This window comes from Haliotis rubra, unplaced genomic scaffold, assembly GCF_003918875.1.
Source record: "Haliotis rubra isolate DU_JTF1 unplaced genomic scaffold, ASM391887v1 Scf167, whole genome shotgun sequence".
In the NCBI taxonomy this organism is placed as follows: Eukaryota; Metazoa; Mollusca; class Gastropoda; order Lepetellida; family Haliotidae; genus Haliotis; species Haliotis rubra.
Genome location: NW_025765636.1, coordinates 322999 through 344945, shown reverse-complemented (window position 1 = coordinate 344945; position 21947 = coordinate 322999). Strand labels below are relative to the sequence as shown.

General features: G+C 39.0%; 1 protein-coding gene and 1 long non-coding RNA gene across 6 annotated transcripts in view; one reads left to right on the top strand and one right to left on the bottom strand.

Moving 5' to 3' along the window:
• The window catches only part of LOC124272178, a 39018-nt gene extending 26897 nt beyond the window's left edge, over positions 1 to 12121 (top strand). Inside the window, exon 3 of the long non-coding RNA XR_006897275.1 lies at positions 12066 to 12121. This is a non-coding gene — a long non-coding RNA (uncharacterized LOC124272178). The remainder of the gene's footprint in view (positions 1 to 12065) is intronic.
• LOC124272176 (oxidation resistance protein 1-like) overlaps positions 1 to 21947 on the bottom strand; it is a 127980-nt gene that overhangs the window by 19271 nt on the left and 86762 nt on the right. For 3 of the 5 annotated variants that reach the window (XM_046707316.1, XM_046707313.1, XM_046707314.1), the window contains exons 3-7: positions 21348 to 21529; positions 18967 to 19074; positions 18619 to 18735; positions 9709 to 9900; positions 6962 to 7143 (exon numbers count right to left, since the gene is read on the bottom strand). In XM_046707316.1, coding sequence (XP_046563272.1) covers positions 6962 to 7143; positions 9709 to 9900; positions 18619 to 18735; positions 18967 to 19074; positions 21348 to 21529 — 781 coding nt within the window. Of the gene's footprint in view, positions 1 to 6961; positions 7144 to 9708; positions 9901 to 14413; positions 14553 to 18618; positions 18736 to 18966; positions 19075 to 21347; positions 21530 to 21947 lie in introns of those variants that run through there. The other 2 variants (XM_046707315.1, XM_046707317.1) reach the window with 2 other exon arrangements.

The window sequence follows — 21947 nt, the reverse complement described above, 5'->3', positions numbered from 1 at the left end:
TTGTAAAATAAGACAACATTATTTGTAGGGTTAAATGTCTATCTGCATTCCAATACACGAGTAAGCAAGGTCACATACTGTAACTTACAGGGCCTCATAAGTCATAAGACAAGCATGAGTGGTGGGATCTGCTCTGACTGGAAACCCCTGATGACTGTTGGGGGACATTAGACTAACGCTTAGTCTCTGAATAGACATAATTTTGACCAACAATCCCATTTAAATTTGAGGAGCCCCAGGGAGACCAGAGATTCAGAACCTGAGGATATCTAGACTTGCTTTATATAGGGCTTCAGCACTGCAGATAGGGCTTTGCAGTAGGGAAAATAATGTGGTTCAGGGACTGTGAGACAGACTAGGGGACAGAAGCCATTGACACAAGGGAGACATAACAGCCAGTCGCTTTGTGTGAAGAATATGCAGAATAGCAGGGGTGAATATGCAGTATAGCGAAGAAGCAAACTTCCAATGACGTAGCATTTGAGTAAGAAGGACAGGGTAGAAACAGACCTGTTGAAACTCTAACGCTAAGATGGAAGTATCCTAAATCACAACTATATAATTTTTTCAAATGATATAATTTTTTACCTCTCCTATGTCCCTTTAAATATATGCCAGGGTGGGGGTAGGTAACTGGGGTCAGGCTAGTTCTGAGTAGGACCAGCTAATCAGGTAATATATTGTTCATATATTAGTTTCATTCAAAAACCATGGTTACACAACAAGCCACTATGTTCACTATTCTATCTGACAATGCAAACATTCCTTCTGACTTTTATATGTTTGAATAAAGATAAAGTTTCAGTCAACTTCTGTGTGGCATGACCAAATCATAGAGGCAGTTGTAGGCCTGGTCTGGCCTGAGGGGTCGGATACCCGGATAGTGAGATTGAGGACAGACTTGTCCCAGCCCTAACACGTTATTCAAACTGAGTGAATTTTAAGAAATACAGTACATTTGGGGGATAAATTATGTTCATGGGATGAGTATATAGAAATTTACACCCATTATATTTTCTCCCGTATAATAAATGACTGAATGAGAACCTGAACTGATTTTTTTATTTCACAGAAGAACATGGTTGTAACAAAGTGAGATACTCATTCCAAAGTCCCAAAGGCCTTACCGTATGTTATTCCATTTTATCCAATATCATTCATGGAATCAAACTGTTCTGAGTAAAGAGCATGGCTATATGGAACTGATATCTTACCCAAAGACACCTACAACTCTATATATGTGTGACAGGTCAATTAATATGAGCCACCACGTAAGAGTTTCATCAGTTCAACAAACTACCCACAGGTTAATGAACTTCACAATACACAAAAGATCAATTATACCATAAAGTGGAAACTAGACGCTATACAAATCCATCATTATGATCATTATTATTATAAATGTGTTGCTCAACCAATCCTTTGTTGCAATGTAACAAGATTTACGACATAGCAACTGTTCCTGGTGAGCTGACTATCTATTGTCAATACATGTTACTGCAGGAGAGGCTTGAAGTAAATAAACACAACCATCTTTCAACACAAAATTAACACCATTGGGGGAAAAGTAACAAATTAAGCAAAACAAATTAAAACAACCAAGAAAACATAAATATACAGACATGAAGTGTACTACAGTAAAGAACAGACTAACTACATCACTATCCACAAAATATCCTCAAAATAAGACAAAACAAAAGGTGGTACCCCTTCTTCTCTCTCTCAGGAAAACATAGACTGACGGGTCCAGTATAGATCTGATTCACTGATCCAGCATTTAAACATCTGTGGACAATCAGATACAACTCAGTAACAAGCAAGGCTATCAGTTCCCATCCTGAGCTGGGCAAGCTGGTTCTGCAGATGACTACATCTCAGTAGGCTGACTTACGCAACACCACACTCACATGGGAGGGTAGCTCAGTTGTGATTGGAGGCTCTCAGATGGCCTTTGTTTATAACAGAGTCATAATCAAGAGCAGGCTTTGAAATAAGTCAGCTAGTCAGACTCATTAAATTCACATTTTTTTATGGGATACAAGATTTGCTGGCAGATGGTAACTCTGGGGTAGGTCATTTTGTGGACTATAAAATACATAAATACAAACATTAACAACTAAACCTGAGGGATCATCGGACTAACTTATATTAAAAATTCCAATTAACCATTCCATACATGATTATTGTTATTATTTTTTGCTATATTTATTTCCACAGAAAAACATATATAGAATACATACACGGTAAGAGTTCCGCCCGTAACCTATGCTTGAAATGCATTCTATTTATTATGTTTATTTCAAGGGGTTAGGGCTTAGGTTTAATTAGGGTTTAGATTAAGCATTATGTTAGGTTTAGGGTTAGGGTAGTCTTTCTATAAAAACCCCATTTATTCTTACTATGAATCTTAGGCATAGAATGAAAAAAAACCCGGAGGTTACGGGCGGAAATCTTTCCTCAATACACATTCACAAATCATGATTATATCATTTTACTTTCAAACAGCATACATCTATTTTAATATACAGAATGTCTCACTTACTTGGTTCATATCAAGAAACTTTTCAATCAGTGTTTCCGCTGACTAAATTATTTATTGGACACTGTGTCTGTCAACCTAAAATTTTACCCGGTAATGAATGAAATTTGCCGGTCATAACCTATGATCATACTGTAAGTACTCATTTTAAAGTTATTTTTAGCCTGGGTATTTCCGAAACATAACAATTTCGACAGTGATTTCGCTTACCCATGATTTTTTATTTTGATACATTATTATTTACTGGACACAGTGTCAGTCTGGCTTTCAATTTACCGGTCCCCAACGAATTTTACTGGCGATTTTCAGGTATGTACCGGAGAACGGAAACACTGATTTCAAACAGGAATTTTTTTATGAGTGTGATAAAACCCCTAAAATTATTGGAAATATTCAACCAGTGACTATTTTGGCTGTTTATGAAAACTGACACACTCTGAAATTACAAGACATATTTGTCACGAATGTTGTAAAACCAGACCACAGAGTTTCATTTCAAATATTCATTGTAGTATAGAGTTCATGCACACATGTATGTGAGGCAGACATTCAGTAAATACACACATGTGTGCCAGTTGAAGAGGCTACACTGGGATATTACATAAATCTTTTTTTAAGATTTCTGTTTTCTTCACATTAATTTGTACTGCTTGTTTAAAAAGTACTTTAAATATCATATCCCCTTGTATTTCAAAATTATACCCCTCAACAAAGGTTAAGGTACATCTGATTTTTTTCATATTAATTATACTAAAATGCAATCGTCAATTCGTCCTGAATATTTTTTAGTCGTTTAACATATTCAGGTTATAAATGTGTGTTTTAGGTATTTGACAGAAATATGCAGCTCATCTGGAGTTCATTGTTACTCACTAACACTTCAAAATAAAACCATATGATCAAATCCTAGTATGGTATTCTCTGCCTTGATCATAGTGCTTGATCATATGTTTAACAGGTCAAAATGTATTATTAAATAGGCAGTGGTAACAATGAACTTGAAATTAAACATAAACCTATTATTATAAATTAAAACCATTAGAAGGATATTTAATAAAACCAAGACCCATTAAAGCTTCAACCATAACCAGATTTTTCACAAAATATTAAAATCATATCCACAAATATACTTCACCCTTTCTTTTTCCTATTACCAATCCAACTGTAACACCTTCGGAAACCATGTTTCATGAAAAATCTCATGGTGGACATTTAAGACAGATCTCAAGAGAAGCAGTTATCAAGTGCGCTGACCACTGACTGAAAAACGTGTGACTACTATCACTATCAGATAATCCAGGCTTACACCACATGACTTCTAATCACGGTCAGCTATCAGGACTTAGCAATGAGAGTTGTCTCCCCTGGAACCATTGCATGGCTTAATTTGATCATCCTGTGTTGTCTAGTCTTTGTTTTGATGGTTACATCAATTTTGAACAAAGTATTGTAAAACCTTCCATTTTTCATATGATATGTAGAAATTGCTAGTCTTTTATGAACAATTTTTAATACTCAGACTAAAAAGAATTATCCAAAATTTTAATTTCACTATTCAATTTTTAAAAATTAATACATTAATGAATTGCATGAAGATTGTTAACAAAGATTGATAATTTGTAATTAGGAAAATCTGAAACAAAGGTGTGTCTAAATGATTTAAGCAACATTTCACATAATCTGTGGACTAAAAATATTTGTTAATCTTTATCTTAAAATTTGACATGTCATTGCAAAAGAATAATCTCAGTAAATCCTTCAACTAAAAGTAGGTGTGTAAAAATACAGAAAAACATAATATTTACAATAAAAATATTTTTTAAATAAAATTAGAATTGCTTAAAACTATTTTCACAATTTCATTTGATTCTCATTATACAACTATCTTCATTAATTCACAAACCTATTGTATTCTCATATAGATCTATAATTTTTTTAGAGAAGTGACATTCACGGTGAGTTGTCAACTGCTAATTCAAAAACATGAAAAACTACATCCCTTGTTGCCAGAAAGTGTCTTTAACAAAACCACAAGAAGTCTGAACATGGTCAAGACACAACTGTAGTTCTCCGAAACACAGCAATACTTCCTGGTTGTTAAGTGGGTGAAATTCACCAAGCCAAACCACAATTACTGGCGAAATGTACACACGTCATAAACAACAGGGACATTTCCTGGTCTTGTCAGTCATGTCTTTCAAACCAAAAAAATTAGGGGTTGATCTTTTCTCCTTCTTTATCAGAAATTGATGCTTTGATTATCATTCATAACAACATTTTCCTCGCACCTGATACCAGTTATTCCGGTTTACATGGGCATGAAAGGTCAGGCCCCGATTTCTCGAAACAAACTTAAATCTGAGTTTTGACTTAAGTAAGGGTTTTTACTCAAATTTGAGAAAAAGCAGGAAACTGCATTTCCCAGAATGAACTGAAATCAATATTACACTCAAACATAGTTGACAATTTGAGTTTGGTAGATAGGCTACTTAAGTTGTTTGGGCTTTTTTATTTAAAAAAATGCAGTTGAGTTAAAAAATCAGCTGTTTCAATTTGTCAAACTCAGTTTGAAATTTGAGTGAAAACTTAAGTTTTTTCGAGAAATCGGAGCCAGGTCTCCTACAAGATTTCTGGCCTAATTATGGTTACAATCTACTTATGTACATTGTCTCATCCAGCTCCTCCCCCATCTCTTGACAAGGAGGATATTAAGATAGGAGGTATCATGTAATGGACCTTGGAAATAAATTTATGCAAGAAGTATTTGGCTTCATACTATTACAGCTTGTAACAATGAAGATAACAAAGATTCCAAGTTCACCTTGCTGTCTTCATCTCCTACTCTAACTATGTTACATAATGCTAAAAGGAATTATAGTAACCCTATGGTTTAGCAGCCTAATTTTCCCTGGCTTGATAAGTGGCACATCTAGAGAAGCCGCTATACTGGATTAAGATTATGTAAGAAATATAAGGTTTCCTTGTGGTACATGCATCTAAGCAAATTTTGAGACAAGTTGTGTTTGAAGTATAGACAGCGTTCGAAATACCTGCCTGCCCGACCGCCCGGGGCGGGTTATTTTCAACACGGACTGCATGATTCTCAAATTCACCTGCCCGACGGTTGGGTTAAAATTTAGACATGTATATGAAATTAGTTTTAATTTAATTATACTAAGTAAATTAGTATTTTTTTGTGGGCAGGCAAGTTTTGGTCAGGGCTGGCAAGTTTTACATCTAACCAGCCCTGTGATCTGGCTGAAATTTTTCTGAGTTTCATACCCTGGTATAGACTAACCCTTAGAACCTGAATGTAAATAATTTTGATAGTAACAAATAAACCCATTTAAATTGAAAAGGTGCCCCAGTGAGGTGGGAGATTCAGAGGAAACCTAGACCAGTCAAAGTATTGCTGACATGTGGAAACACTTTGAAAAGCTGAACATAATGGATTTCACAACTGAAACGTAAGTTGAGTTGATTCCGTATAGTGGGCTTGGGCGAATTTCTATCTCTGCTGACAAGAGCAACTTTAGAGATACGCAGATATTCTAACCTTGATATCAAAATGTCAACACAAGCCGATGAAAGATAACAATTCTGACCTTTAAACTTTTATTGCATATCGATAGATTCGAGATCCTTTTTATCATTCCACATGCATCTCTAAACCATTTCATCTTATAAAGAGAAAAGCTGTACAGCTTTAGTGGTAGAGAGGTTGGTGATGTCATTTGTTTGTAATGCCTTGGTAACCGATGACATCACAATGGTCCACCAAACATTCAGGTGTAATCTATTGTTTACACTCTGTTGAAGCCAGGTTGGTATATCAAACCGAGATAATGGAGCAGACATCAGCAATGTTTCACTGTATATAATACATCCAATGGTACGTGAGTTAAAAATCCACTCCAGATGCTGCACATCTGTCACAATAATCTAAGAGACTGTCACACATATAGATAAAAGAGAACCTGGCAATATGCATGATTTTACATAACACATAATTCCTGTGTATATATGCAATAATCTCCTGAGTACTTGCAAAACATATTTGCTGGGATATCAAAATTCCAACAGTATTGACAATACAGAAATGCTAACATCAATAGCAACTCCTCCAGTTGTTTAACTGTTGCAATTAGGGTTGCGCATTGTCAAAATTTTTGTATTGTGATATATTATGATACGTATTGCAATATGTGTTGCAATATATTGTGGTTTAAGGTAATAAAATTATTGTTTCCTGTCTCTTGAAACAATGCCACTGGCAGACTCAGATGTGATTGTACAAGAGATCAGTTGAAAATGTTTCCAAATTGAAGACTTTGCTCTAAAGTCACCATGGAATGACCAAAGATAGTTCTCTGAAGGTTGTCAATACATCAGGAGTACATGAAGTTTGGAGGAATGGCTTACCCTTTCTTGCCACGGAGCCTCATGGCAGCTATGTCGTGGTACATGGCAGCGCTGATCACCATGTCCATGGGAGTGATCATCCCATATAGCTCCGTGCCATGCTCGATCACCAGGGGGTCGGACACGTTGGGGTCGAACATCACAGCGTTGGGGGTCACAATCAATGTTCCACTCACTACTCCCTGAAAGAGGAACGGCTTAATTTATCATTCTTTGACTTCTAGTACTATTTGCTTCATCTCTTTTTCCACATTTACTTGTTCACGATGGGAACGTTAGAAAAGAGAGAGTCACAAGGTAAGCAAAGTGTACAATATATATGTAGGGAGGTCAGGTTAATTTTATACAAACATTGCCCTATTCAGGAACCGTCATACTGTATGTTCATGTTAAAATGACTACAAAACACTTTTCTCTTTTAATTTTTGTCAAAAATGTTTTGAGTTATGGCTGTCTTAGAGTGATTGCATAAATGGGCCACTTTGTTTTCCAAGATGCCTGCCATGAAGTTTGGCTACATTCAGAATTAAAAAGGGCTGTATATATTTTCTATACCAACTATTTGCAGGTAAACAAAAATGATATTTTCAAAAGATAACTTGGCAGTCATGCTCAATATAATAAATCTGTTGGCAACATTCAGAGAACTCCATTGCTGGGATCAGTATCATAATACTTATGCTTTCAGTGAGAAATTTTCATTCCAATGCTAAAGATAGCAGTAGTGTATCAGGACGGGTCATAATCAGAAATTCTGCACCTGATAACCCAGTGGCTTACACTGATTGTTGTCATTCAGACCAGCAACACACACTATAGTCCGTTTGGCTTACTCTGTGAGGTTTTTGCAGAATTTATGTCCTAAAAATAAAAAAGTTGTTTAACAAACTATCATTAAAATATGGACACAGTTCACTATTTGTTACGAGGGAGGAGTGCAGAGAAAGGGACAGCCAGGTGTGCGAGAAAGGATGGAGACGGCACAGCACAGGTTCACGAATCAATAACTTTGTTGGCACTTGTGCACATGCTTCTCTAACTTCTTGCTGTCCCTTTCTCTGCACTCCTCCCTCGTAACAAAAAGTGAATTGTGTCAATATTTTAATGATAGTTTGTTAAACAACTTTTTTAATTTTAGGACATAAATTCTGCAAACAAATCACAGAGTTTGTGTGATGTTTTGATTATGATCAGCGTTTTATTGAGTATTATAAGTTTATTAGTTTTCGAGTTAGATTGCAATTCATCGGTCCGCTTTTGAGCCAAACGGACTACAGCTAGTTTAGGTCACACAGAAGAGTTGTCTCCCTTAGTTACCACTCTCCTGAGCACTACATTGTACATTGTAACCACCCAATACACATTTTAGCTGCCTCCTTTAACTTGTATCTACAGTTAGGGATCTCATTCTCAAGTGGGAAGTATTCAGTCCCTGCTCTATTCCATGGAATATTTTGCAGAACTGCACTCTTCATGTTTACCTATGTTGCAGGAAATCCTTTTTTGTGCAGAACTTAAACTTGTAAATAAACAGAATAAATAATATAGAAATTTATAGAAAGTCTGCTGCTGAGGAATTAGTCAGCTACACTGCAGAAACTTAACGTCCATGTACTGAAGAACAGCCACTATTTGTTACGAGGGAGGAGTGCAGAGAAAGGGACAGCCAGGTGTGCAAGAACAGCCTCTTATTTGTTTTAAGTTCAACATGTGAATTAAATGTTTTGTATTTCTCTGCGTAAAGAATAATTTCAAATAATCATTTGACAAATTTGTGTAATTTTAGAATAATAAAAGAACCTTCCTAAAACATATCCTTTTAAATTTTAACATAATGAATGTGTTAAAATCACTATTCCTGTTCTGTTTTCAAGTGAATCCAACTTTTGTATTGTGACTAAAGAGAGTATGTCCCCTGATTTCACATTGTGATTGTCAGTCTACAAATTATGGAAGCATTTGTCCAAAAAGGCTTTTCTATTCATACAAAAAACAGTAAAGCAGGATTTTGTGCAGAATTCATGAAAACTGGTAGCAGCTGAGAGTATTGTTTGGTATTTTGAAGGAGCAATATCACATTCCGATATTTAAATCTCTGTTTTACAGTACAGGTCGCTGAGCAAACAATAGGGTTTAATGTCATGCTCAATATTATTGCACTTATATATCAAGGTACATATATGTCTTTGTCTCTGCTTGTACAGTCGGTTTTAAAGTGCTTGTCCACCATGTGGCAGTTCCACATGGATACCCCACTCGGTTGGTTTGTTTGTTGTTTAATGCCGCACTCAGCAATATTCCAGCTATATTGCGGCGATCTGTAAATAATTGAGTCTGGACCACACAATCCAGTGATCAACAGCATGAGCATCAATCTACGCAAAAGGGATACGATGACATGTGTCAAACAAGTCAGCGAGCCTGAACACCCGATCCCGTTAGTCGCCTCTTATATCAAGCATGGGTTACTGAAGATCAATTCTAACCCGGATCTTCACAGGTCAATACCCTACTCAGACACAGTATACTGACTCTGAGCCAGCCAGTGCTTGCTTTATCCCCATAATGCCATGTGGCAGGCAGGGAAACAACAAATACCATCTTTTGCTCCCAACCACTGACCTTGCACTCTGGGCAGACAGTCTAACCACTAGACAACAGAAGTAGTCGGGATCCCATTAGAAGATGCTGCTGTATGACAAAGAAAGACAAAAGTAGATATTTGTACAAACTGTTGAATGCCTCACCTGTCCATCAGTGATGTGTTTGACATTAATTTTGATAAATCTCTCATAGCATTCCTGGTCCAGCTGCTTTGCCTCCTCCTCAGACAGCTTTTGTGGTACAGGCTCTTTTTCCTTCGGCAACGAGATCTGCCGCTCCACATGACCTGGGACTCGTGCTGGTGGTTTGTCAGCCATACAGACCAGGGGCACATCCTTTACAACAGAAACATGTCATCATCATCATCATCATCATCATCATGTTGAGGTCTTTATTCATGTTATTATTATCATTATTTTTGTTGTGATTATCATCATGTGCATCATGTTGATATTGTAACTGTTACTTTGAATTAATACTATTTTACTTTCTTTCCTCATTATCGTCATCATCATCAGTTGTTGATATTGATAGTGTTCTTATATTGAATTAACACTGTTTAACTCTATATATTACCAAACTTTTGTATATTCTCATTAATCTCATCATTTAAATAACTTGACTAAACCTCACAAAGTACCGTTCCAAGCGAAATGACCACCACATCACCGGGTACAGAGCAATCACTAGGGCTGTAATGATGCATCGAACTATAGACGGGTTGCAATTGATGCATCGATAGTATGTGTGACTATTGATAGTTTAGTAATTGACTTCTGTTGATAAATGCGTCAGCGCCAATTTCAGGATGTTTGGGTGCAGACTTGCAGCCTCATTGAGTTTATGGTTTAAAGGTCACATGCAACGTAAAACACAACTTTGCAGATTCTGATACCTTTCGGTATGGACTTACCGAAACAAATCGTCAAAATGCAAATTCAACTTACAAAGTTGAAAAATAACGCGATGAAAAAAAACGCGCGAAATCGGAGTTCAAACTTTTCACTAAATTTCCCCCGACTTTTCTGGGGAAAACGGGTTTCAACAGCTGGGCTGCGCTCATAGCATGTGCGCAGTGAAATAGGTTCGCACACCTTGGAAGCGGGTTGTCCGGTGAATACTCGGTGAAGGCTTTGGTGTGAGCTATTTTTCTAATGTTTTGTTGATATCTTACAGGCGCGAGCTTTTGATATGTTATGACAGTAAATTAACTGTTTATATAATTTCATTTGTCTATTTCACCACACATTCTTCTTACCGAGTCACTTTCTCAGTTCGATACTTAAAAGCATTGTCATTATTTAGCGTAGACACAATTTCTAACTGTGATATAGATATGCCGCTGTCACAGACAAAACTCAATGTCTTGTTTTATTGACACCTGTGTGTCTGCCTGCCTGTCTGCTGATGACAATATTCAATACACAGCTGCGATCACTGACCACATGCAATTTGAACTTAACACCAATCAGGCTATACACCATAAACAAAATGCATTGATTTATGGCCCGAGTTCGGTCTCTGTCACATTATGTAATTACACAGACAGGCAGGTGTGACACTTGAACACATGACATGTTCTGATGTCTGTTGATTGCAAAATGTTATACACAAAAAATGAGCATCTGCAAATGAACAAGCCGTTACACTTGAGTGCACACCCACCCGCTCTGACTGGGTTCGGTATCCCGGCTGCTTCGTTTCTTGGGAAGTAAACCCAAGTACACAATATTGCACTTTTGATTTGCGATTGTACGCTTATAATTTTGTTTATATGTTTTTTTCATAACCAGCAATGTATATTATATGTCATGAATAAGTGATAATTGTGTTTTAATAATGTTTGATATTTTGGTTGCATGTGACCTTTAACTGTTTACTTGATCTGGGTTTCAAGTTTCTTGTTAGTTATTAAAAGAGACTGAAACTACTTCAACTTCTCTTTATTTCATATAAACTGTATGTTCATTTGGGAAATGAGTCAATTCAAGGAGAGAAAAAAGTATTGCAAAAGTATTGCAATAGTTGGTCGCAACATACTATCGCTTTCACAATAGTTGGTCACAATAGTATGTTGCAATAGACTATTGCTATCGCAATAGTTGTTTCCCCCTCAACAGTCACCCCTAGTAATCACAATGTTTCTTCAGTTCCCAACTGTGTCAGGGTGTCAGGACATACCCCAACATTTATCTTAAGCTGGTCCATCGGTATCAACAGTTGATAATAATATGTTTTGTTTTATCACAGTGTGTATACAACTGATGCATGTCACTGACATCCATGACTTTGCTGAAAGCCACATAATGTTTGTTTGTTCATTTGTTGGTAAAGTCCACAGTGACCGTTATTCAAGTTATATGTCAGCTGCATGTAGCAGATTCAGTCTGGGCAAAACAAAAAGGTGATTGATATTATGAACCCAGTCAGAGTACAAAACATGCTGTCAACTTGTCACTGACCAACCCATCCATTATGCGACCTTGTACAATGGGGATAGGTTGCTTCCAAATATTTCTAACCAAATTTCCAACAAGGTTGAAAGTCACAAGAGCAAGGACAAGGTACTGAGAGAGCAAGGGATTCACCATAGTGTTGAATGACTCAAGAGCATGGACATGGTACTGAGAGAGCAAGGGATTCACCATAGTGTTGAATGACTCAAGAGCATGGACATGGTACTGACAGAGCAAGGGATTCACCATAGTGTTGAATGGCTCAAGAGCATGGACATGGTACTGACAGAGCAAGGGATTCACCATAGTGTTGAATGGCTCAAGAGCATGGACATGGTACTGACAGAGCAAGGGATACCCCATAGTGTTGACTGACTCAAGAGCATGGACATGGTACTGACAGAGCAAGGGATACCCCATAGTGTTGAATGGCTCAAGAGCAAGGACATGGTACTGACAGAGCAAGGGATTCACCATAGTGTTGAATGGCTCAAGAGCATGAACATGGTACTGACAGAGCAAAGGATACCCCATAGTGTTCACTGACTCAAGAGAATGGACATGGTACTGACAGAGCAAAGGATACCCCATAGTGTTGAATGACTCAAGAGCATGGACGTGGTACTGACAGAGCAAGGGATTCACCATAGTGTTGACTGACTCAAGAGCATGGACATGGTACCGACAGAGCAAAGGATACCCCATAGTGTTGAATGGCTCCAGAGCAAGGACATGGTACTGACAGAGCAAGGGATACCCCATAGTGTTGAATGGCTCAAGAGCAAGGACATGGTACTGACAGAGCAAAGGATTCAACATAGTGTTGAATGGCTCAAGAGCATGGACATGGTACTGACAGAGCAAAGGATACCCCATAGTGTTGAATGGCTCAAGAGCAAGGACATGGTGCTGACAGAGCAAAGGATACCCCATAGTGTTGAATGGCTCCAGAGCACAGACATGGTACTGACAGAGCAAAGGATACCCCATAGTGTTGAATGGCTCAAGAGCATGGACATGGTACTGACAGAGCAAAGGATACCCCATACTGTTGAATGGCTCAAGAGCATGGACATGGTACTGACAGAGCAAGGGATACCCCATAGTGTTGAATGACTCAAGAGCATGGACATGGTACTGACAGAGCAAAGGGTACCCCATAGTGTTGAATGACTCAAGAGCATGGACGTGGTACTGACGGGGCAAGGGATTCACCATAGTGTTGACTGACTCAAGAGCATGGACATGGTACTGACAGAGCAAAGGATAACCCATAGTGTTGAATGGCTCAAGAGCAAGGACATGGTACTGGCAGAGCAAAGGATACCCCATAGTGTTGAATGGCTCAAGAGCAAGGACATGGTACTGACAGAGCAAAGGATAACCCATAGTGTTGAATGGCTCCAAAGCAAGGACATGGTACTGACAGAGCAAGGGATACCCCATAGTGTTGAATGGCTCAAGAGCAAGGACATGGTACTGACAGAGCAAAGGATACCCCATAGTGTTGAATGGCTCAAGAGCAAGGACATGGTGCTGACAGAGCAAAGGAAACCCCATAGTGTTGAATGGCTCAAGAGCAAGGACATGATACTGACAGAGCAAAGGATACCCCATAGTGTTGAATGGCTCAAGAGCATGGACATGGTACTGACAGAGCAAGGGATACCCCATAGTGTTGAATGGCTCAAGAGCAAGGACATGGTACTGACAGAGCAAGAGATACCCCATAGTGTTGAATGGCTCAAGAGCACGGACATGGTACTGACAGAGCAAGAGATACCCAATAGTGTTGAATGGCTCAAGAGCAAGGACATGGTACTGACAGAGCAAGGGATTCACCATAGTGTTGAATGGCTCAAGAGCACGGACATGGTACTGACAGAGCAAGAGATACCCAATAGTGTTGAATGGCTCAAGAGCAAGGACATGGTACTGACAGAGCAAGGGATTCACCATACTGTTGAATGGCTCAAGAGCATGAACATGGTACTGACAGAGCAAGGTATTCACCATAGTGTTGACTGACTAAAGAACATGGACACGGTACTGACAGAGCAAGGGATTCACCATAGTGTTGACTGACTAAAGAGCATGAACATGCTACTGACAGAGCAAAGATAATGGAACTATCAACATCAACAGATATATAATTATGGAAGTCAAATTTAAAACTGTTTATTCACAAGAGAATCTTTTCATGACATATCACATATGTCACAATCAGCAGCATTGATTAGAATTAATTCACATTCAATTTATGCATTCATGCCCTTATATTTGATCTCCATGAATTTACTGTTATAGATGCGCGAATACAGTGAACTGAACATCACATGGAGCCCATCAACAACACCAGGCTAAACAAACATTGATCCTGTACACTACTTACCCCAGTGCTGTGCACAGAAATATCATACTCAAAGAAGGTCACGACATCGCACATGCTGTCATTTGGAGACCACATTTCAATTTACACAAACCAGCAAATCAAAATTTCCCCCCAATCTACATGTGCTGCGGTTGTCAAGTACAAAGGCTACCCAAGATGCCATATACAAATGCTGTTGATGCTGGGACTTACATATCAACAGGTGGAAGCTGTGATATTGACAGCCTCAAGCAGGGACAAGAGAGGTGCATATTGTACATTACAGCTGGTCCATGATCAATATCAGCACATGACTAGCCACACTGAACGCCGTCATACATGTCAATAGCAGTCAATCAACAGCCCACTTTCCTGGTACTGCCACTAACAGCAGATATAGCAGCAGTCTGCGATGGCATCAAAGCCAATCTTTAAACTGTCACCTGTCAGTATCAAGTCAATGACTTCCTGCTGCTTGTCATCGTTAAAGTATCATCTATTGCTCATTTGAAACGCTGCTGAAAGGGGATCTAAGTCCAGGTTAATTGGCAGTCTCTGTAAACTTCACTATAGTTCATAAAAACCTATCTCAGTCAGTCTAAAAATTCATACAAATTTAAAAATACTACCCCCCTAACACCACCTTCACGTTGCCATACCTTTCAGTAAAATCACCCCTCTTTGAATCATACATTAAATGGCCTGGCGGGCCAGTGTGAGAAATATGCAGTATGTTGGAAAGTGTATGTTAAATCCCCAAATCATCATCATCATCATCATCATCATCATCATCATCATCATCATCATCAGACTAAAATGATCGACCATATATCACTTTATCAGATAAAGATGTGACACTTCACGATGACAATGTCTTTATTGTTTGTAACAACATTTTGGGATGACTTTTCTCCCCTTCATTAGATGCCAGATAGCATGAAAACATTGACTCAACACCCCACAGGTGAAGAGATAAACTTTAAAACTTTACAAACAATAAAAAAGATTTAATCCTTGAAAGTTTCATTGTCTTCATATTCTTCAAACCTGGTAAATTGAAGACCTATTCAAGCAGTTGATGATCATCCTCATTCATGGAGAAGGCATTGTCTCTATTTCATGTATATCACTTATGTCACCTAGTATTTTACACATAACATCATCTGAGAAGCTGGCTAGCTATTCTCGAAACGTTCGTAGCCCTACGAACTTCTTAAGCCCATTCTTAACACATTGGCTACGATCAAAGTTAAGAATTCTTAGGGCTACGAACATTTCGAGAATAAGGGCTCTGGACACTGGAAACTGTGAAGCACATTCCTCCTGTTCGAGATTTTCATTATTGTGCTATTATTTTTAGTGTTTTTCTACTCATAATTCCATCTATTCGTTATTGTTAAACAAACATCTGAAATGTCTGACCTTCTAATTTCCAACTGTCTATGTCAAAAGTTAAATATAATCTTACAATAGTGCATAATATGATCATTAAAGAAAGAAAAACCAACTTTGAACAGGGCGGTATGAATTATAATGTAGCCAATTTTAGTTTTTCCCAACATGAAAACATTACCATGACCAGATTTTAATTACCATTTTTGATGCCTTGCAAAAAACCTCAGTTTGAAAGAATAAATAACTATATCACAAGTGACATAACTTGGCTGAAAATAAGACACAGATGTTGTAGTCATTTGACCTTAGTTAGTCATCATTGGCTGATATTTTCTAATCCATAATTGCCGATCGTTGGATCTCAAACAATGGATATACATCAAACTGGTCAATACATTAAAAAAACTAGTGATGTTCCAAAGTACCTCACAGCAATTTTACTTTAAGAAGTAATATGCAGAACATAGGATAGACATAAAAAGTTGGTTTTGCTTACCGATCAATACTTTCCCACTTGATGTTTGGCACCTACTCAAACCAATTTAGCCACATTTAGTTAAAATATTGTTATTCGTTTTCCATCGTCAATATGCTACAACAATAAGGTAAAACAATCCTAGCTGAAACGATTGGTGGCTCTCGTGATCATGTGTCGGAAAGTTCTTTCATTGGCGCCTGCTGTTGTTGTCATGAAATATTTTATATTAATTTGCAGCAAATAATTTTCCATTGTTTGTCAGTATGAAGAGATCTGTTACCTTAGTTTCATCCGATTATACATCTTTCACTGTGATGCCATCGCACATATATCACCATCCATGTGATGACAACAAATATAGGTACTGACGGTTATAATCTTTCACTTATGGATTCAACTGGTACTTGTTGACATTTATCAGCTGATGAAGACAGAGCCTCACATGAGCAAATTCCATCAAGTGTGAAGTGCTTCATGGCAAATTATGAATTAGCATGAAATAGGGGGCGATTGGGTAGCCTAATGGTTAAAGTGTCCGCTTGTCACGCTGAAGAACCAGGTTCGATTACCCACAAGGGTACAATGTATGAAGCCAATTTCTGGTGTCCCCTGCCGTGATGTTGCTGGAATATTGCTAAAAGCGACATTAAACCATACTCACTCACTCACAATAGCACATTATACCCATGTGGGGAATAAAACCAGGGTCTTCAGCATGATGAACACTATAACCACTAGGCTACCCCACTGCCCCTTCCGTCATTGTAGCCACGTGTGGAAATGAACCTAAGCACAAGACTAACCTATAGGCTTTTAGCAAATCTTTATGATGGGCAAGGTGTAAATGGGCCTATTTGCCCTAACACCTATTAAACTCTTAATGATCAGTCAATCAATCTAGGCTGCCTTATACCAGTATGTAACTAACCCTAAAGGATGATTAAACCTTGATGTCATATAATTGCACATGGTGTCACTTTTAGGACATGCCGAAATGTTTACTTTTATGCAAAAAGTGTTACAGTTATATAAAACCAACAATTTAGTCAGTGTTAGTCAATATTGGTAAAATAAGAAAAAAATACATTAATTTAAATCAAGCAAGAGAATATGTGTTGATAATTGTATTATGCTTCATGTGGTTGAACAGTACTGATGTTTATCACACCATAACCTCTATTTAGTTAGTGTAATTATCTTCATTTATGCTGTGATTCATCTTGTGATATGTGCATTATTATCTCATTACATAGTCATTACAATAACATAAATATTGAGGACAGAGTATGGAATTGGTGTACAGGAGAGTGTTAACTCGCCACTGGGTGGAGAGATGGACAGCTATAGGGGTGGCATAGAACAATATTTAACTCACAATTCTGACCCTGAAATTCTGGGGGTGGGCTGTGGGAGGGTGGAGAGATGGACAGCTATAGGGGTGGCATAGAACAATATTTAACTCACCACTCTGACTCTGGATACTGGGGGTGGGCTGTGGGAGGGTGGAGAGATGGATGGCTATTGGGGTGGCATAGAACAATATTTAACTCACCACCACTCTGACCCTGGGTACTGGGAGTGGGCTGTGGGAGGGTGGAGAGATGGATGGCTATTGGGGTGGCATAGAACAATATTTAACTCACTGCTCTGACTCACAGGGTACTGGGAGTGGGCTGTGGGAGGGTGGAGAGATGGATGGCTATTGGGGTGGCATAGAACAATATTTAACTCACCACTCTGACTCTGGTTACAGGGAGTGGGCTGTGGGAGGGTGGAGAGATGGATGGCTATTGGGGTGGCATAGAACAATATTTAACTCACCACTCTGACCCTGGGTACTGGGAGTGGGCTGTGGGAGGGTGGAGAGTTGGATGGCTACAGGGCTGGCATAGAACAATATTTAACTCACCGCTCTGACCCTGGGTACTGGGAGTGGGCTGTGGGAGGGTGGAGAGATGGACGGCTATAGGGGTGGCATAGAACAATATTTAACTCACCACTCTGACTCTGGGTACTGGGAGTGGGCTGTGGGAGGGTGGAGAGATGGATGGCTATAGGGGTGGCATAGAACAATATTTAACTCACCACCACTCTGACTCTGGGTACTGGGGGGTGGGCTGTGGGAGGGTGGAGAGATGGATGGCTATAGGGGTGGCATAGAACAATATTTAACTCACCACTCTGACTCTGGGTACTGGGAGTGGGCTGTGGGAGGGTGGAGAGATGGATGGCTACAGGGGTGGCATAGAACAATATTTAACTCACCACTCTGACTCTGGATTCTGGGGGTGGGCTGTGGGAGGGTGGAGAGATGGATGGCTATAGGGGTGGCATAGAACAATATTTAACTCACAATTCTGACCCTGGATTCTGGGGGTGGGCTGTGTGAGGGTGGAGAGATGGATGGCTCTGGAGACGACGCCTCCTGGTCACTGCTGGACACATAGTCTGGATCTGGGATGTACAACACCTGGAAACACACAGAGAATGATGATCTCATAAACATTTGTAGCCCTGACTTCAGCACACAAAAGAGTCATTTGAAGCTGAAAATGTTTCTTCGACAACAAAACTATATCTCTGTTAATCAGCTAATATGATTGGCATTATATATAGTAACCCCATTTGATTGCATTGTCAAACAATTCTGATGTTTTGGTTATAATAAAAGTTCCGTGAAAAGTTTCTTCCTAACTGTTACCTGTCCAGGAAAGATCATCCGAGACACCAGCCTGTTGAGTTTCTTCAACTCTGAGGGTGTGGTGTCATGATGTGCAGCAATGCTCTCCAAGCTGTCTCGCCCCGCCACCTACAGGACAAACTCACAACTAGAAAACCATGCTGATCTTCAGCCAATCAATTTTTGTGAAGAGCTAATTACACCACTGGAGTTAATTATATATCACTGGATCCTACAAATAGTTGAAACTGGACCAGGTATACATGGCATCTACTAAGGCATCTAGAGCATGGTGAAACCATGAGATACAATGCAACATTTTAACATATATAGCAGACCCATATACAGTATAATGACTCTGAGTCGACCTGGGCCCTGTTTCACAAAGCCTAAGATCTCGTAACTTTTCTCATAGCAATAGTAGCTCCTATACTGTAACATAGACTTTCAGCAGTAGTAGCAGTACGATAACTTTGTGAAACGGAGCCCAGGCCCCTTTCCACAAACTGATCTTAGCACTACAGTGATTATCACCCTCTGTTAAAGTATGCTTGTTAACGTCACTTCAGCGCTAAGATTTTTTCTGGAACCGGGCAAAGTCAGTGTTGTATCCCCTTGATGCCAGGCATGGAACAACAAGTACTATATTTTAACCAGCTTTGGTAAAACATGGGTGAGAGATTGTACAACTGGCCTTCCACACTTTGGGCAGATGTTCTGTCCAAGAGACTGCAGAGGCAGTAGTGAGTAAGTGAGTGAGCTTAGTTTTACGCCGCACTCAGCAATATTTCAGCTATATGGCGGCGATCTGTAAATAGTCGAGTCTGGACCAGACAATCTAATGATCAACAGCATGATCATCAATCTGCATAATTGGAAACCGATGACATGTCAACCAAGTAAGCGAGCCTGACCACCCGATCCCGTAAGTCGCCTCTTACGATACAGAGGCAGTAACTTCCAAATGAACCAATAAACCATATCGAAGATCATAGCAATATGTTGTTGTACTCTGGGAATACCATCCTCGATAATCTCAATGTATACGTTTCGATAAATTTCCAATAAATATAAAGTAGAGATTTATCGGAACGTATACCCTGGAGATTATCGCGGATGTAGGAATACATTACAATCATAATCAATACAATAACTATGAGTTGTATGAGGTCAATGAACGCAACAACCACCATTCTACATGTCCAAATATTCATTTCCCTATTTCACTTCATAATTCCATTCCAAAATGACTAAATTTCATTGACACTAAGCACTACCAGAAGAAAGGATGCAGTCACTGGCAAGTTCTACACAATAATGTCTATTGAACTCATTCATTACCATAGCACTGGAAGTTTTGCTTCAACAAACCATTTCCATCTCACTCCACTAACTCAGCAACAGCTGGACATCACCAACCAATCCAATTGTCACTTCTGAACATGGCTCAACGTATTCAAAATCACTGGGGGCGGTTGGGTAGCCTAACGGTTAAAGCGTCCAATCATCACGCTGAAGACCCAGGTTCGATTCCCCACATGGGTACAATGTGTGAAGCCCATTTCGGGTGTCCCCTGCCATGATATTGCTGGAATATTGCTAAAAGCGGCATATAATCTGACTCACACACTCAAAATCACTGCCATATCTATCTAATCAAGAGACTGTTATTGAATACTGAATTGAATTAAAGAATATTTTCCTGTCAAGGTGACGAGACAAAAGTCAAAACTACTAGTTCATGATATTGGTTACAGCATGCCAAAAGTCGAACCAGACCGAAAATGGTCTAAGTGCCCATGGTCCCAAGTGTGGTGGCCTAACTTTGGCTGTTACTAATATTCAAATTTTACTACTTACATACTAGTTTTAGATAATTATGTACGATATTCCAGTTCTTTTACTGTCCTTTGTTGACAGGTTTTAAAGACTCCAAAAATGTGTTAATATATATACCTTATTTTATTCACGAAAATGAGTGTATGACCTGTCATGATTTGGCTGAAATATTGTCAATGTGACTAAATATTAACTCACTTATGCACTACTCACTCACTCACTCAGTAAAAATGGTCAAAAGACAGTCTGCAATTGTTCCCCAAATAAAATAATCAAATTTAATACTGGAATGAGTAAGTGAGTGAATGAGTTTAGTTTTACGCTGCTTTTAGAAATATTCCAGCAATATCACGGCAGGGGACACCAGAAATGGACTTCACACATTGTACCCATGTGAGGAATCGAACCCGGGTCTTCGGCATGACAAGTGAAAGCTTTAACCACTAATCTACACCGTGGTCCCTTTAAATACTGTAGAATCAAGGATAAACATCATTGAAAACCAAAGTTTCCCTTGATAAACGTTTCTAACCATATCCTTTGCCATATTTCCAGATACATACCTCATATGGAATGGTGCCTTTGGGCTTTACACGAGTGGGCTTTTTCTCCGGTGATGCTGGTTTGTCTGCAAGACTTGCTGAAATCGATGAGAGGGCTCCATCAGTGACCGGCTGGCTAACCAGATCAGGAGTTGGTATGGCCACCGGGTCGGTGGTGATATACCACACAGTCTTATTGGAATCTGGCGGTAAAGGGTTAGTGTGTTAGTGCTGGTTTAGTGCCGGATGAGTGAAAGGTACATATGGAACATGCTAACAGAGGTTAGTTCAGTGACAGGTGCAGTCACACCTGGAGGTAAGTAAGAAGTGAGTAGATGAGTACTGAGTGAGGCTTGAACAGTAATTCAATAAGAAACTATGACAATATCACACATCACAGTCACATTAAAATCAGATCTTGTTTGTACTGCTACACAATATCAGAAGACATCCAAGGTCACATCACAACAAACTTTGATACGACCAACCAGGGCCCGTTTCACATAGCACAATCATAGCGTTGCGACTGTCGTAAGTCAATGTTAAAGTATCGGAGATACGATCACCAAGTTAGCACTATGATCGCTTTGTGAAATGGGGTCAAGAGTACCACTAAAGAAA